Source organism: Aptenodytes forsteri, unplaced genomic scaffold, assembly GCF_000699145.1.
Source record: "Aptenodytes forsteri isolate BGI_AS27 unplaced genomic scaffold, ASM69914v1 Scaffold93, whole genome shotgun sequence".
In the NCBI taxonomy this organism is placed as follows: Eukaryota; Metazoa; Chordata; class Aves; order Sphenisciformes; family Spheniscidae; genus Aptenodytes; species Aptenodytes forsteri.
The window spans coordinates 6,918,791-6,934,172 of NW_008794665.1; the positions used below are offsets into that span (position 1 = coordinate 6,918,791).

At 38.9% G+C, this 15,382-nt stretch overlaps 1 protein-coding gene across 1 annotated transcript in view; it reads left to right on the plus strand.

Annotated features, from left to right (window-relative positions):
* NPNT (nephronectin) overlaps window positions 1–15,382 on the plus strand; it is a 69,090-nt gene that overhangs the window by 14,845 nt on the left and 38,863 nt on the right. The window contains exons 3-4 of the mRNA XM_019470555.1: window positions 1,095–1,195; window positions 9,353–9,403. Of these exons, the coding sequence (XP_019326100.1) occupies window positions 1,095–1,195; window positions 9,353–9,403 (152 nt within the window). The remainder of the gene's footprint in view (window positions 1–1,094; window positions 1,196–9,352; window positions 9,404–15,382) is intronic.

Sequence of the window (15,382 nt, forward strand, 5' to 3'; positions counted from 1 at the left end):
CGGCAGCAGGTGGACGCCCGGTGCCGCTCCCGGGGTTCCCCGGGACGGACTCGCTCGGCCCTGTACTCCCCGCCCTTGGCCCGCGCAAAGCGAGTGCCGCGCATTGCTCGGCAACCTAAATACGGGCTTAGGTATAAAAAGTTTATTGCTCGGGCAGGGTTGCGTCCTGCAAGAATTAAAACCAAAGCACTTTGCGTGCTGTAAAAATAAAATTAGTTTATTGACGCCTCGAGGCACTTGAAACAAAATATGGTGAAGATTGCAACTCAAGTTTTAACATGAAGCAAGGTGAAAATGAATGCTTGGAGAGCGTGTGCCTCGTGGGTCGTGCTGAGCCGTGTCAGGTGTAGTGAGCGGCTGTAAGGCAAGTTGGAGAACGCTTCATGGAAGCCGCAAGGAGCAGACTGCCCAGCGCAACAGTTCTGCGTGCCTATAAATCAGCCAGCATGATCCCCTCTCGAAGGATTTCTTTTTAGGTGCTGAAGTGCAGCATTCATGTTATTTCAGCTTGTCTTTAAAAAACATTAACAATTCATGTCAATACTTTATAATTGCTTGAGACTGTGATATCTTTTCCTTGGAACAAGGGAAGACTACAGCTCTCCTTTTGTATTTAATTTCTGTTTAACAGTTCAGGAAGCTTTTGTTTTGATTTTTTTTCCTTTAATGTTTCAGTGAGAAAATTTGGCCATATATTGTGAAATAAACCAATGCTGAAACTTTATGATGGTGTGGTTTATTCCGCGTTACAAATTCTGTGTTTCAGACTTCTGAAATTATTCAATACGAGCCTGGGAGTGGCAGCAGCGAGCATATTGCAAAGCATGTCAGTTTTTTAAGGCTTTACAAAGTTACTGTAATTATCTTTTCCTCTCTTTGCCTATAGTCGTTTATAGTTTCTGAACTAAACACAGTTTTAATGATAGAAATATCATAGACTCAGCTTAGAGCAGTTACTGTTTTCAAAAACAAGGATATATATGCCCATGCAGGAGAGGTTTTTGCTGGTCTTTGTCTTTCGTTTTTCTTAATCTAGAATAATTTTAGCTACTTTCAAAATGTTTCACCAGACTTCTTTGAACTGTCTTGTTCAGGTGGCCCAGACAAATAGTCTCCTCCACAGGACTGTGTCGGTTTGGAAGTAGAATTGACTGCTGCTGGGGCTGGGCCCGATTGTCCTGGGGACAATGCCAACGTGAGTATCATCGCTGCTGGGGCTTCTAGTCACTTGTAGAAAAGGCTCGTACACACCTAGTCACATCTTTCACATGTTCACACACATTCTTACAATGCAGGGCTTAGGCTTTTGCATGTGTGAGTCTGACTTACTTAGAAGGATGTTGTCAGCTTAAAATTCTGTCTATCATTAACAGTACTAAAAATGATTGCAATCAAGTAAGGTAAACTTTAGTTACGGCAATGAGAATTTAGGAATTTCTGTTTGGTTTCCGCTTCATTTCATGCTCTGGTCTAATAGCCTGACGTAACGCTACACTGTGTCATGTTACAAGCACTACAGGGCGAGAATATTTGCGTCCAAGAAGGAAACCCAAATTACTGACATTTCACTTAAAAATTTGATGGAAATGTTCCAATTAATATTAAGTACAAACATTCTTTCAGTAACCCCAAACTAAGGGTATAAATCTACCTGACAGCATCCTTTTACTGGGTCACGTGAAGAGAAACATCTCTGAGATTCTCACATCTGTCTAGAATCTTTGATATAATTGCAGAATAACCAAGTAGATAAGTCTTCATCATTAACTACATCTTCAAAAAGTATTCTGTGGTGGCAGCTAGCACTGTGTAGAAGTTAAAATTGTCAGGAGCGTCATAGAGACCTCAGCTTGTTAAAATTGCAGCCTTTGATACTGGGGCGCTTGCTCATGTGTTTAACAGTGCATACATGAGTGATACCCCGTAAGTTTTTGCAGGAGTGAACCTATAAATACTGGTTCTCTTTTTTTTATTATTTATTTATTTAGATGAAAATGTCTGCAAACTGGATCATTTTCTGCCAAGCCATTTTTAAAGTAAAACAGGTATTAAATACTGTGAGTTGCTTAGTCTGCAAGGCAGTGACTATAGGTGGCAAATATTAGGCAAAAGATAGAAATAGCATTGGCAATGCAACTGTAGACTCTCAGCAAAGGTTTTGTTCAAATCTGTAAACAGCAAGACTGGATTCTTCCTTCCCAAGTGTGTTAAAAGCCCACAATGTTTAATAGGTATCTAAGATGACTGGTAAAAAAGCTATGTAAAGTACTTCTGGAACATAACATCCCTGATACGGTTTTTTGATGCAAAGTTCTCAGGTTGCTATCTCTCAGGCCATACCATGAATCATTTTGATTTTTAGGGCTGTAGTTGGTAACACGTAGTCCTTTCCTTGGGATCAATGTTTATAGAGAAGGAAGGAGAATGTGAGATAGGTTGATTGAGGCTACTCCAGAGATGATAGAATCTCTGTCCATCTTTCATAACACAGTTTTATTTGAAAATCATTGAGCATTTAAATGTTTGAGGCTACGAAGGCTTAACTGGCAAGTATCAATAATTCACATTGTTTAAAAAAAAAAAAGGCAACAACAAAACCAAAAAAACCCAAACCACTAAAAGGGTCTCACTGTGGCCCTTTTCTTAGACAAGTTGTCTCCTGTGTTGTGACCATAAATTGCAGCTCATATTTAGGTGGAAGTCAATTTCAGTTATATTTGTCCTTTAATTTCTCACTATTACCAAGTCTGACTTGGGGTTGCATTTTTGTGATCTTGGGAGACAGGAATAGCATAAAGTGATAATATAAAAAGATTCATAACTAAAAGTTGAAAATGAGACAAAAGTAATAATACACAGAAAGTGTTTTTTGTTTTTTACTCTCTGAATTTTGGCACTACAAATGACCTTATTGAGAACTTTTTCAGATACCATAAATGCTCTTTTTTTAAGGCTAAAGCTAGGTGAGTTCTCACTTCCTTCTACTGCATTTTAGTCTATTATTGACAGATTTGTTCTCCATGCACGTTTCCAGGAAGTGCAGAGGTGGATTTTATGTGGTCATCTCCAGTACTTGGGACCAGACTTTCAAAAGAATACAGTTTTCACTTAGGTGTCTAAATGCATTTTTTTTCCCCATTTTTTTTCACACACTGGGTGCTGATAACTTTTGAATTGCTGGTTCAGAAGAGTCTCGGACATTTGGGTGAAGAACTTCTTACTAAAAACTTAGCGGCTCCTCCTAGTTTTTAAATGGGAGCCAAACCCTTAGCAAAATCAAGCAAGAAAATCTGCCCCAGTTGTGGGTGGTGAAAATTCCAGTCATATCATGGGGTGGGAGACTGCACTAAATGAAAGTGAATCTTTCTAGTGCTCGCAGCCAAATAGAAAATCTGTAGTCAACTCTTCACCTTGGGAATGTGGCATTTGGTATGAAGGATTAACCTGGCACAGAAGGAAGCATTCCTGGCCTCAAAGGAAAACTTGAGTGTTTTACTGTACAAAGGAATATCACTGAAAAATTTCCAAAAAGCCAAGTACACAATTATTTCTCCTGCTTTCTCTATGGAGAAAGGCAAACCTCTTAGTCCCGTCCCCGAAATGAGTGGCATAAATACATATCAGACTTTCTCTACTAGATGTACGTTTTCTTTGCCGTTTCTAGAATAAATTATATTTGCACAATGAAAACAAGTATAGAGTCAGGCTTAAAAATTAGTAGTGAGACCCAATTTACAAATGAGTCCAAAAAGAAGGCAATAATGCTAAGCTCTTTATTAGTGAGCTTGAACTGCTTTTCTCAAACTAGTTTGAGCCATCCTGGGTATGCCCGCAAGTGCTATAGCACCTTTGGACTCTCACCTGCTTACTCATGCATAGTTTACTATGTAGGCACTGATCACCTCTGAATTTATCTTTCTGACAACAAATGTAAGGTGAGAGCCATGCTGGAGCCAGAGTGTAGCAAGAATATAGGCTCCAATACATGACAGGGTTGTCCCAGTTTACAGAGACCTCTGAACCATGATGAGCCATGGGCAAGTGATTGCTAACATACCTGGATACATTTCTTGCTGTCCAGCTGAGCTGCTCCACCAAACATGTGTGGGCATGCCTTCTGCCCATGGCTATTGAGAAAAAAATGTGTTAGTTTAAACCAACTGTGTGATTTACGGTAATGGTTTAATTGTGACAGAAGTTTAAGCCTGTATATGTCAGCTCTAACAGGGTAGGATTGTGGCACAGCTGACAAGCAGTAACTCATTAAGTAGGTAACTCATTAAGGTAACTCGGTCCTTCTGATCTTCCATCCATAATCCATCCATACAGTTGCAAATGGAAACTGAACTGTGTTAGCTAAACTTACTTTTGTGAAGTGTGGAGTAATTCCTTTTATGTCCCTTTGACTGACAAAGGAGTGCACATAGAACATGATCGTGCTTACTGCTGCTTAGTAACACCAGTCAGCATAACGCAGCTGTCTTTTTCACTCTTATAAACATGTAGGAAGAAGTTGAAATCAGGCCCCTCCTTTAATTTACACTCTTTCTTTAAAACATCTTCTGTCTCCTGTTAATAAATTACACCAGTCAAGACTTGTACATGTAAGGAAGTGCATGTAGGTCTGATCTGTCTGTAAACTTGCTTCCAAAGCCTGTCAGTGTCAGCTGTAACATCTCAGCTAGTAGAAATACTCTTTCTTCAGTGATGTGAAATTGCCTTCCCAAATGCTCTTTCCGATTCCAGCAAACGCACTTCGAAGATGTCCCTCCAACTGAAATAATCAAGAACTTTGAAACAGGTTGGATTTTTTTTTTTTTCCTTCCTTGCAGGTTGTGAACACCAAAGTGAGATCCAGGTTTAGGCAACTAGGTCCGTTTTGAGATTGATACAAATATAGCCATATCTTCAAAGGGGCTAAACAAACGTAACTCAGATGAATTCATTGGCATTTCGAAGTCCTTGTAAATTGAAAATCCATCACGCTTATTTAGTGGCCTAATCTAGATTTAGAACGGTGGATATATTCCATCCCTAATGTAACTAAGTAGCCTTTCTGAGGTTTTGATCTGGTATATAAACCAGGTTTATTGGTTAAACCTGGTGTGTAGAAACGCTAATTTGGAAGCAGCAGAAATGTTGTTTAAGCAACAACTCTTAGTTCATCTGAAGTAACCTCATCATCGGTAGAGCTGATCCTTTACACTGATGGACTCACAGCATCAGTGCTTTAAAGTTAGATGTTAAATATCCCAGTTGAAATTAGTCCAAAAATCCCATGTTGTTGCCCAGCCTGCAGGATTTACTTGCTCCTTAATAAATTGTAGTGGGAGTAATAGCTGTAAGTGGGAGTAATCACACAAAAGCCTACTTCTGTGAAAAATGTTATGTTGATAAAGTACCTGATAAGATGTGTGTAAAAATAGGGCTGTTGTCTTGCATTTTTATGTGTTATTGTTGTGCACACAGCAAAACTATAACCCAGAGCAAAAGTGAGGCTAGAAGGAGTTTCTTCTGGATTTCTGCTCTCAGAGTAGGGGGTTTTGACTTCCTGTGACAGAATGTTTTTGGTGAGAGCAGATATCAACAGTACGTTTTTAATTCATAACTCCTTTTGCATTGTAAGGCAACTGCATCTGTGGTACTGAGTGTGTTGTCCTAACCCAGAACCCATTAAATGGGTTTTAAAGTACACAGAGAAAACAAAGTCAGGGTTTGCATCATTGCACACATCTTGCACAAATGTACTTTTCTGTGTGCCAGCAGAAAAAATTTGCCTTAGGAAGTTGATTCAACTTTTTTTTTTTTTAAATGTGTTATTCAGCATTAATTTTCATGGTTTGAAATACTCGGGGAAGAGAATTTCCAGCAGTGGTAGGGCTGGAGCTCAGTTCTTTGAGCTGGATGAGAAACGTCAACTGCAGAATGAAAACAGTCATGTCCATTCCTGTATTCTAGCTACTGTAGTCTAGGAGACCTGCTGAAGCTTGTCATCTCATCGCCCTAATAAGATGTCTGTGACAGTATTCTGCAGGGATGGCTGTCTTTCTGAGTGTTTCTCAAGGAAAGGATAATCTGGGCCTTGTTGTCCAAGTGTCTCTGCTAGGTCAGAGGTAGGCCAAGCAGCAGGAAAGTCCTTGGAACTGCTGCTGACTGACCCTTGCTGATAATTTGGTGTACAGAAATCAACTGTGAATATATATGCATATACTGAGCTCTGGAACCTGGTTAGCCTATCAGAAAACTAAAATACGGGATAAGAGGTGCACTCATTTCATGCAGAGACTTATGTGAGAAGTAGTGTGATGCTTTTTATTCCTCAGTATGAAAATGGAAGTTCTTCCCTTCGGTTTCCAACAGACCATGCTAGGGGTTATTTGAAAATTAGTAGCTGTTCGTGGATGTTTTTGCCACTAATCCATTTTGGTTCCCTGAAAGTTATTCTTAGAACGAATGGTCTACCTGCCTTGCTTTTAGCTGGCTTACAAGTCTCTCTGTAGTTCTTTCAAAAGCTATAAAAATGGTTTCCACATGCGTGTGTCTTTCATGAACAAAATGCACCTGCTTTGTACTTGGCTGCATGTCTGTTTGTAATTGATTTGTATGCTAGTTATATGTAGTCAAGGTACACTGAAGATGTAGGCTGCCTTTTGCTTCAAAATTTCAGCTGCAGTTTAACAGCAAAGAACTGTGGAAGGAGATACTACTTTAACATAGATTTAAAAGGTTAGCAAGATTTTTTTTTAAGAAAAGCAATATAAACCAGCTTGAATTCTCATTCTGGATTACAGTTTGGACAACTCCTTTGCTAGAGGTGATGGCAAAAATGGTTCCTTTTGCTGTGTTCGCATATGTACAAAATAGAAGGTTGGATCTGCAGCTTTTATAAACGGATGCAGATCTACTGTCAGATCCCCTGTTGGCATGAGTCTGCATGACTGTTGGAGTCAGCAGAAGGCACTCTCAGATTTTGTCTGGTGGACAGAAATTTTGACCCAACAGAAGATGCTTAACAGGAATAAAATCCCACTGAACATGGATTTTACAAGTAGTGATGTTATTTGATTACTTCACTCATTTCAGTGTTGAATTCTTCTTAAACAATAACAAAGTCTACAAAGTCTGTCTTGAGAAGGGGTTGTGAAGATGAGTGTGCTCTTTCAGAGCATCCACCTGTTGTAACTCCATCTGTTTATCTCCCTGTGCTGAGGTTTGAGTGTTCTACCTAGGGAGCAAAACCAGAATAGGTCAGCAAAGTTGTTTCCCACCACCTTACGCTAAAACCATGACAATTGGCTTAAAAGCCTAGGGACAGAGCAATCAAGAAGGTGTGCAGTCAAATAGCCCATTAGTAAAAGTATAAGTCAAGCCATTAGTTCACACCTCCCCTTAGCATTGCATCATTAAAAAATGTTAATTGAAGGATGTCAGGTTAGCATTGAGATTTAGTCAAACCTAGTAGAAAGCATAGTATTTCAGGAGGTTCTTAAAGAGGACCTGTAAGAGAGAGAGAGGGGAGCTTGGACAAGCTGATACAGCAGATGCAGGCATAACCAAATGCTTTGCTGGGGACTGTGCATGCTGCTGCCTTCTTAAAACAGTTGTGAAGAAACTTACACTGTCTGTGCTGCTGCTTCTGTCCTAATGAGCTTTATTTCTATTTATCTCTGTTCACAGAGATGCAAGGTGGTGGTGGCGGGGCGGGGGAAGAGGTGGCTGTGCTTTCATTGATGCCTAGAAGGAGATTTTGTATAACCAGCAATGATGTTGATGGGAGTTTACCCATCTAAAACATCTCATGCATCAATGGGAGAAGAGGCCATGAGCTGCTTGGGACTTCTGTTTCTTGCACATAACAATGCTTTCAGTGGAAATGGCAATTCTGTATAGTCCAAGATGCGCAAAAATAAAACCATGATTTTGTCAATAATGAGCCATGAAAATACTGGCTTCCAGGAGGCTGACCCACTAGCAGAAACCTCCTAAAGTCACTAAGAGTTTTGTTACTGAATTTGTGGATGCAAGAATACAGTCTATATTAATGCATTGTTTTGGCAATGTTTAATTAATATTGATATGCAGCATGTCTGCTTCTTCTAAAATGACCAATATTTTTGTGCATCCCCGGTACTTTTCAAAGAAAAGACATTTTATACAGAATTGCAATACTGCTATGCAAGAAAAAATGAGGTTTTGCTATTTTTATTCAGTTGGGGGTTTTTTTCAGTTTAGAAGCTTTATGCTCTTAAAGCAGTTATGACTATACCACGTTAAAGATACAGTATCCTTTTCCACTTCCCCACTGCATCCCTCCTGCACTTCGTACGTAGAATAATAGTTTTGCAGTCCAGTTTTTCCAAGGAAATCTCAACAGTAACACAATTTGACCATTTACAACTGTAGTATATTCCTCTCTTGGGGAATATGCTTGGGGAGCCTCCCTCCACTGTAACAAACGCTAAGGGACTGTCTGGTTAAAACTAATTTAAACCAATATAAGTTGCAGTCATAGCAAACCCTTAAGTGTTGGTCACGTACTACTTAAAATACAAAGAGTTGCTGTTGCTTAAGTCCCAGTCTTTTATAATAAGTCTATGTAGCCTAACAAGCTATGCTGCTAACGTTAATTTTATTGGCAAATAAATTGATTTAAAATAAGCCCGAAACATAAATCTGTGTTTCCATCTTATTTAACTTCTGTAGCGTATCTAGTTTCATATGGTAGTAAGAGCTCAAAAGGTCTCTAAGCACTAGTTTTAATTTAGATGACATTCAAAATTTAAACATTATAAAAATGACCAGTAAATTTATATGCTAGGATGTTTATTGGTTGCAGATGTTCAGATACTTATAAATGGTTGTAATTTTAATTACTCTCAAATTAGCATCCAGATGCTAACCCTTCATGTTTGCTCTGTGGAGACGCAGCATTAAAAATACATACCTATATTTAAATGAAAGGATACTGTCTCTTTAAGAAAAGCATTTATGTTCTGTTGATGGAAACATTGAACCTGAACAGTGAAACATGAGAATTTTTACAAGTATGGACCATATGAAACATGACGAAGTGTAGCTCCTTCGTTGATTGAATAAGAATAGCATCACGTCATTATATTTAATTACTCTTATGTATCATAATGTTTGTTAAATCTCATAATGAAATACTGATGTAAGGTATTTCCATTTTTAAATGTGTACCAGAATTTTTTTTATTTCAGAAAAGCTCTGAATGTTGAATGTGTGTAAGTCTCCAGGAAAGTTTCAAGTTGATAAAAACCCCAGCCAAGTCCATCCTCCTTACAGAAAAAAAAAAAGCTGGAATTTCTTTTTTTGGATATTTGTTTTGCAGCTTTCTACGTCTTAAGGCAGAGAATAGCCAGCCTAAGGTGCCAGCCCAAAGGTTAGCTGAACATATTTCTTGAAATAATTTTGGCAAGCTTATGACTTGGAGTTATGGCCTCTAAGTCATAAGTTTACATGAAAACTCTAATATGTGACAAGAAGATGTAGATGTTTTATTTTTTTTCCTTTTTTAAACATTTGATTTGGGGAAGATGAGGGGGGAAGGAAATTAACAGGGCTGTTTTATCCCAGTCACCTATCTGATGAGATACTTACTTTCTAAACCATTGCACTTTTCCCTTTTCACTCTTTTCCTGTTTCTTTATATTACCCTCAAGCCCCAGGCAATATCTTTTCCTTCCTGCAAATTGTTTATTCTCCCAGCATCATATTTACAAGCTGTCAGACGTAGGAGGCCTAATTTGCTTTCACAGTATTGAATCGTGTGCTGCGGAGGTTAGTTTGGGATGGCTGAAGCACTTATTGCCCCCCATTGCCTGCTTTGCACCTCCACTACAAGTTGTCATTCCCACAACAGGGAAACTTTACAGCCCCTGCTCTACAGCAGTGTACAACCTGGCACGTTAGAGCAAAATGAAATCAACGCTTGTTTACATTGGTACCCAGGGCTGTAGTCTGCTGCTGCTAAGGAATTGATATGTCTTGTTTACTTGTCCCTGTGGCGGGAGTACCAGTCTTTCGAAAGGGGAGCAAAGCAATCAGCTGTTCATCTGGCTGTGAAAGTCAGCTTTGTTACTGTGATGCAGAAGTAACTCTGCCGAAGCCAGTGGGTGTTAACATTCTAATAAAGAAAATAGCAATAGGGCCCAGTTTGTTTTCTGCCACCACATACAGAGACACTTGTGCTACCCTGCTTCTACCTGCTGGAATTCAGTAGACACAGAAGGATTCAGGTAACAAACAGGCATTTGAGGTGATAAAGCACCATTTTTTAAGCAATTATCATAAGCCAGTTGAAATGCAAACATGAAAAGATTGACAAAGCATGAAATATTTCTTGCTTTTTACATTTTGCATTGTGTTAGATCAAATTTCTCTGATCCTTAAAAAGAGTATGTAAGTACATAAACATTAGATTAACTTCCACCGACTTCATGAAATCCTATTGATTTCAGTGTTACCCGTGCTTAAGTTATGCATGCTTTTAAGTGCTGTTCTGAGTAGCAAGGCATTAATGAACCAGGGTCTGGATTTGTGTATGCAATTTAGAAACACATTTGGCAGCAGTCATAAGCAAGCAAAGAATTCACTGCAATGAATAGCCCACACTGGCTGCAGTTTGTCATGCTAATGTGCTGTTACCAGAATCATATGTGCAAACTGAGTAACTGATTTACCCAGGCAAATGTAGTAGTTGTGCATGAAAAATTAGGAGCCACTTACTTAATGGAACTGTATGCTTTAGATGGAAGCTTAAGCATGCATTTTGACAACATTTGTTATTGTGAATGTTACAAATAAGAGCAAGTAATTTGTGAAAAAAATATTCCGGCATTAGATACTACTGTTTCATCTGATGATGTTATCAGTCTCTAGTTACAGAAATTGGTCAAGAACATTTATTATCTTTCAAAAAATAGAATAAGGAATGTTTTGCAGTGAAATTATCTGAAAATTAATACCCAGTTGCCCTAGTCAGGCTTATTAAGCTCTGCAGAGATCTGTGTTGTGACTGCTAGTACACTTACTTGGGAAGCAAAGTTATTTTTTCAGAAGTAATTCTTTAATGTGAGTTATGGGTATGACATGTTTTTACCACCTACTGGTTAACTGTGTGGTAGGTTAAGCTTTATGCGTTCTCCTGCATTTGTGTGTAGTAACTCTGAAAGAGCTGCAGCGATTTATTGTACAAATTAGCTCATACCTTTGGGATCCTAGATCAAAATTACTGTGAATAAGGCAGATTTATTTTCCTGAGTGTGTGTTTATGCAATTGCATAATTTGCAAGGAATTGCAAAAAGTAAATAGAAATAGACAGACGTGAGCTGAAGCTGGCTCTGAGAAGGAGAAATACAGAACGTGAGGTTGTGGTCTGTTAGCAGCACAGGAAAAAGGGAGCCAGTTTCAGGTGAAGGAGGAAGCATAGAGGAAAGCTTGTTTCACCAACATGCAAGTCTTGTTATAAAGTTGGCACTGAGGGAATGTAAACAGTGATCTTAAGATTGGAAGTCTGTTCTGCATTCAGCAGTATAAGAGGATCCAATAAAGGTTTGTGAAGCTGAATAGTATGTAATCATCTCTGGGCTGATGCACAAATAACTTTCTGTGTTTGAGCAAACTGAATTTTAAGGAGCTGGGATTTAGAGTCAGAATAAAAAAGGGGTTATATGTTACTTGGGAAGAGAGGGCAGAAGCAAGGCCATTCAGGCAGGTGGTCGGCATAGTTTGTTTCGGATGCAGGTGTTCTCATGCATATTTTTAGACTTCAGAGAGGTGAAAATGGAAGTTCAAGGACAGTTTGGACATCTGCAGTCTGGCATTTTGAGGCAGATTTGAGTGGGGGGATGCAGAAAGAGCAATTAAAGACTTTGAGGGCAACTTCTGTTAATGAAACCCTCTTGTGGGCATCACGCAAGAAAGAAAATGCAAGGAATAAAAAATAACTGTTAAGGGACAGAAATTAAGAGGCAACGCAGAGAAAAAGAATGTAAGAATTATACACAGAATTATACTCAAGGCTGTTTTGATGAAAGACATAGCTGGGAGTGTTGGAAAACCAAAGAGGAGTTAAATTGGTAGAGATACTCCTAAGAAAGCTCAGGGATTTCCATTGCTGGCCACAAATGAAGAGGAGTTAGGCAGGTAGGAACCAGGCAGTGCAACCGTCTGGTTAGGACTCTACCAAACAGTATTTGGTAATCAAGAAATAAATCATTAATGTTAAAATTCTAGATGAGAAGGAATAGAGGGGACAGCATGTGGTAGTCACCCATGCCCTCAAAAGATGGGCAGCTTAGTACAGAGGAACTGACAAAACCTGAGGGGGACTTCCAAGTCAGTTCTGAGGGAACTGTGTGCAGGGAGAAAATACAGATGAAATTTAAAAAACCCAACATTATAGACCCATAATTAGTTGATTGAATGTGTTTTTCATTTATTGTATTTATGCAACAATTAAAAAATAATAATTCAGAGTGATTGAGTCATGCTCAGACACCACCAGCAGCTAGTCATGGCTGGGAAGGTTTGGTGTCTTCTGGCTTTTACACAAGCATAACATGTGCTAACAGCATGTGCATTTCACCAGAAATTCTTTCTCCCTCTCTCCCACACTTGGAAAAAAACCCCAACCCTAAACCCAAACCACTCATTCATGTTTCAATTCCTTGTGTTATTTTTACAGGAAGTTTAATTTGGCCTGAAGTTTAAGTGAGACTTAAAATGTGGTATTTATCATCTTATTTTGGAGGAAAAGGTATTTCTTGCCAACCTTTAAAATAGGTACTTGGTTAGATTTTTGGCCAAATAAAAGGCTTTAGGATACCTCCTTGACTCCATTGAAGTTGGTGGGAACTGAGACAGAGCAAGTCTTCACATATGGCCCAAAAAAAGGATTTAAAATATCAAACTGAAATGAATAATCATGAGACCAGAGTTTATTTGCTGGTATCTCTTGAATGAATTGGGTAACAAAATGAAATGGAAAGTTTAGTTGTATTTTATTCTATGGCCTAGATAAACAAGAAGCAGTTGACCAAAGATGAAAATAGCTGTGCTTGGGATTTCTTTCTGTTTATCTCAGTCCACATTACTACCCGATGGGAGTGCCAGTTTAAATGCTTTCAGAGAGGAATCCTTGGAGAAATGGTAGGTCTTTGTTGATACTGATTCAACAACAAATTAGCAATCTTGGTTTTAGTGGCAGTTGTCTATACAAGCGTACTTTTAACTTTTGTTGAAAACAATTATTATTATAAAGAGTAGAAAGTTTTTACTTCTTTATGGCAACCTTTTCAGACTCTGACCTTCTGGACTTCATTGCCCTAAGTGCGTAAGAGAGCGACTTTCTCAGCCTGGTGTAACTCTCCACTGTCTATATTTCCTTCTTGCCTAGTAGGGAAGTGAGTGTTACGTAGCAGACTGAAATCCACGGACATGGCTTATTTCAGTCATTGTAAATGTGAGTTGATCGGAGGGAAATGATGTTCTATTGGGTGTTGTGGTCGGTTGTGGGGGAATTTTTTAATTGTCAAGATGCAAAAAATATTAGTTGGGAGACTTTTTTCCTCACTACTTGTGAGTCTAATTGTGTTAAAAAAATGGATAAACTCCATGTGTTTGCGTGTGAGCAGAGCAACTGAAATATTCTATTCTATTCAATTCTATCTGGAATTTTGCAAGAAAATAAGTAGAGTGGAAAATTCAAAGAAAAAACCCAGTCGCATCAGCATACGTAGTATATGCCTAGACTCATACCAAACAGCTGAAATAATTGCCTGCTATTAAAAGAAATGCTGAAAGTCGGGCTTAGGCCTATTTTTATACCTGGATCTCATTGTTGACCATGTTCAAATGGAACCCTTGGGGAGCCAGCGAGTGTGTCTCTGCTGCCATGCCCTCCTCTGGAGAAGGGAGTATTTGCAGGCTGCAGGTGGCAGAGCCTGAGCCAGCCCACCTCTCTGGGCCTGGTGGCCCTGTTAGGGGTCGGTGGGAAGGGCATACAGATGTCGCTGGTGGAACCCCAGCCAGGTGTGCAGACTTGGCTGAACACCATCTGCTTCTTAAGTCCTCAGCACCGTGCAAAGCCCTGTTCAAGTTAATGGGAGGATATACAAATTGCTTGGTTGAGGGTGGGTTGATTCCTGATAGGAAATGCTGTGGGATGTATCCGTGGTGTTGACTGAGCTACAGATGTTGCTAGGCTTATTGAAAAGCGCTTTTTTCTTGTGTATAGAAATTCTTTGGTTGTAAGGTTGTACTGAATTTCAGCAGCTGTGTATAAATAAGATGCATAATACTTAAGTAGCCAAAGTGCACAGAATGTACTCTAATAAACAGGATTTCTTCAAGTACAGTGTTTGGCAGCAAGCATAGGTTTCCAAATACCTGTTTAATGTGCAGAAAAAGCCTTTTATGATGACTTTGACTTTATGGATAGTGGTTTGCTAATCATTAGGAAACTTTCCTTGTGCTAGTGGGGATTCTTGAGCTGTAGACTGCTGAGGGGCTGAGATCTCCTTTAACTGAGACTTTCAAAAACAGAAAAGGGAGAGATCTGTCATGTGATTTAAGTGCCTTTCTTAATTATATCTTGAGACTAGGAGGTAGACTAGATCAGGAGTTACCCACCTCTATGTCATACAAGACATTAAATACTGCATAGTATGGAGCTAAGTTTGTTGAGATGTATTGGACTAGATGATCTCTTGAAGGATCCCATAGATCCGATTGTTTGATTTAATAACATGGCCTGTGTTACATGTTTCATATCTGTAGACAGTTGTATATTATTTGTTTTAAACAAATGCTAATACATAATTTTTGTTCTAGTACGATATCTGACCTACTTGGTTAACTGAGAGAATTAAGCAAAACATCTGATTCCTAATACAAACATATTTGACCTGAATTAGAGGAACATTTTCATTTCTAAAGGAAATTAAAATCTCATTTATTTCATTACTGAATGTTATAAGGCTCTTTGTCTTCAAGTATGAGATCTTTTTTCTCTATCTGACCTGCTGCTAATTTACAATCTATGCAATTGAGGGAGGAACCAAGACTTTAAAAAAGTCAGTTAAAACTAAAGTTGCCACAGGTTCAGCTGCTGAACTGTAGCACTTCACACCAAGCTGATCCCATGGTGCTTTGTGATTTTTAGAGAGTAATTTTTACCTAACTGTATCCCACTCCACAATATAGATTTTCTTTAAAGTGCAGTTGAAATTTCATGGAAGCTTTCAAAAACATATAGTCATTTCTGTTTCTCTACTGTTGTTTGGATCACATCTTTTTCTTTCTCCCCAGTGACTTCAAAGTCATGAAGCTGGTCTTCATAGTCTTTGTTTTGCTGCC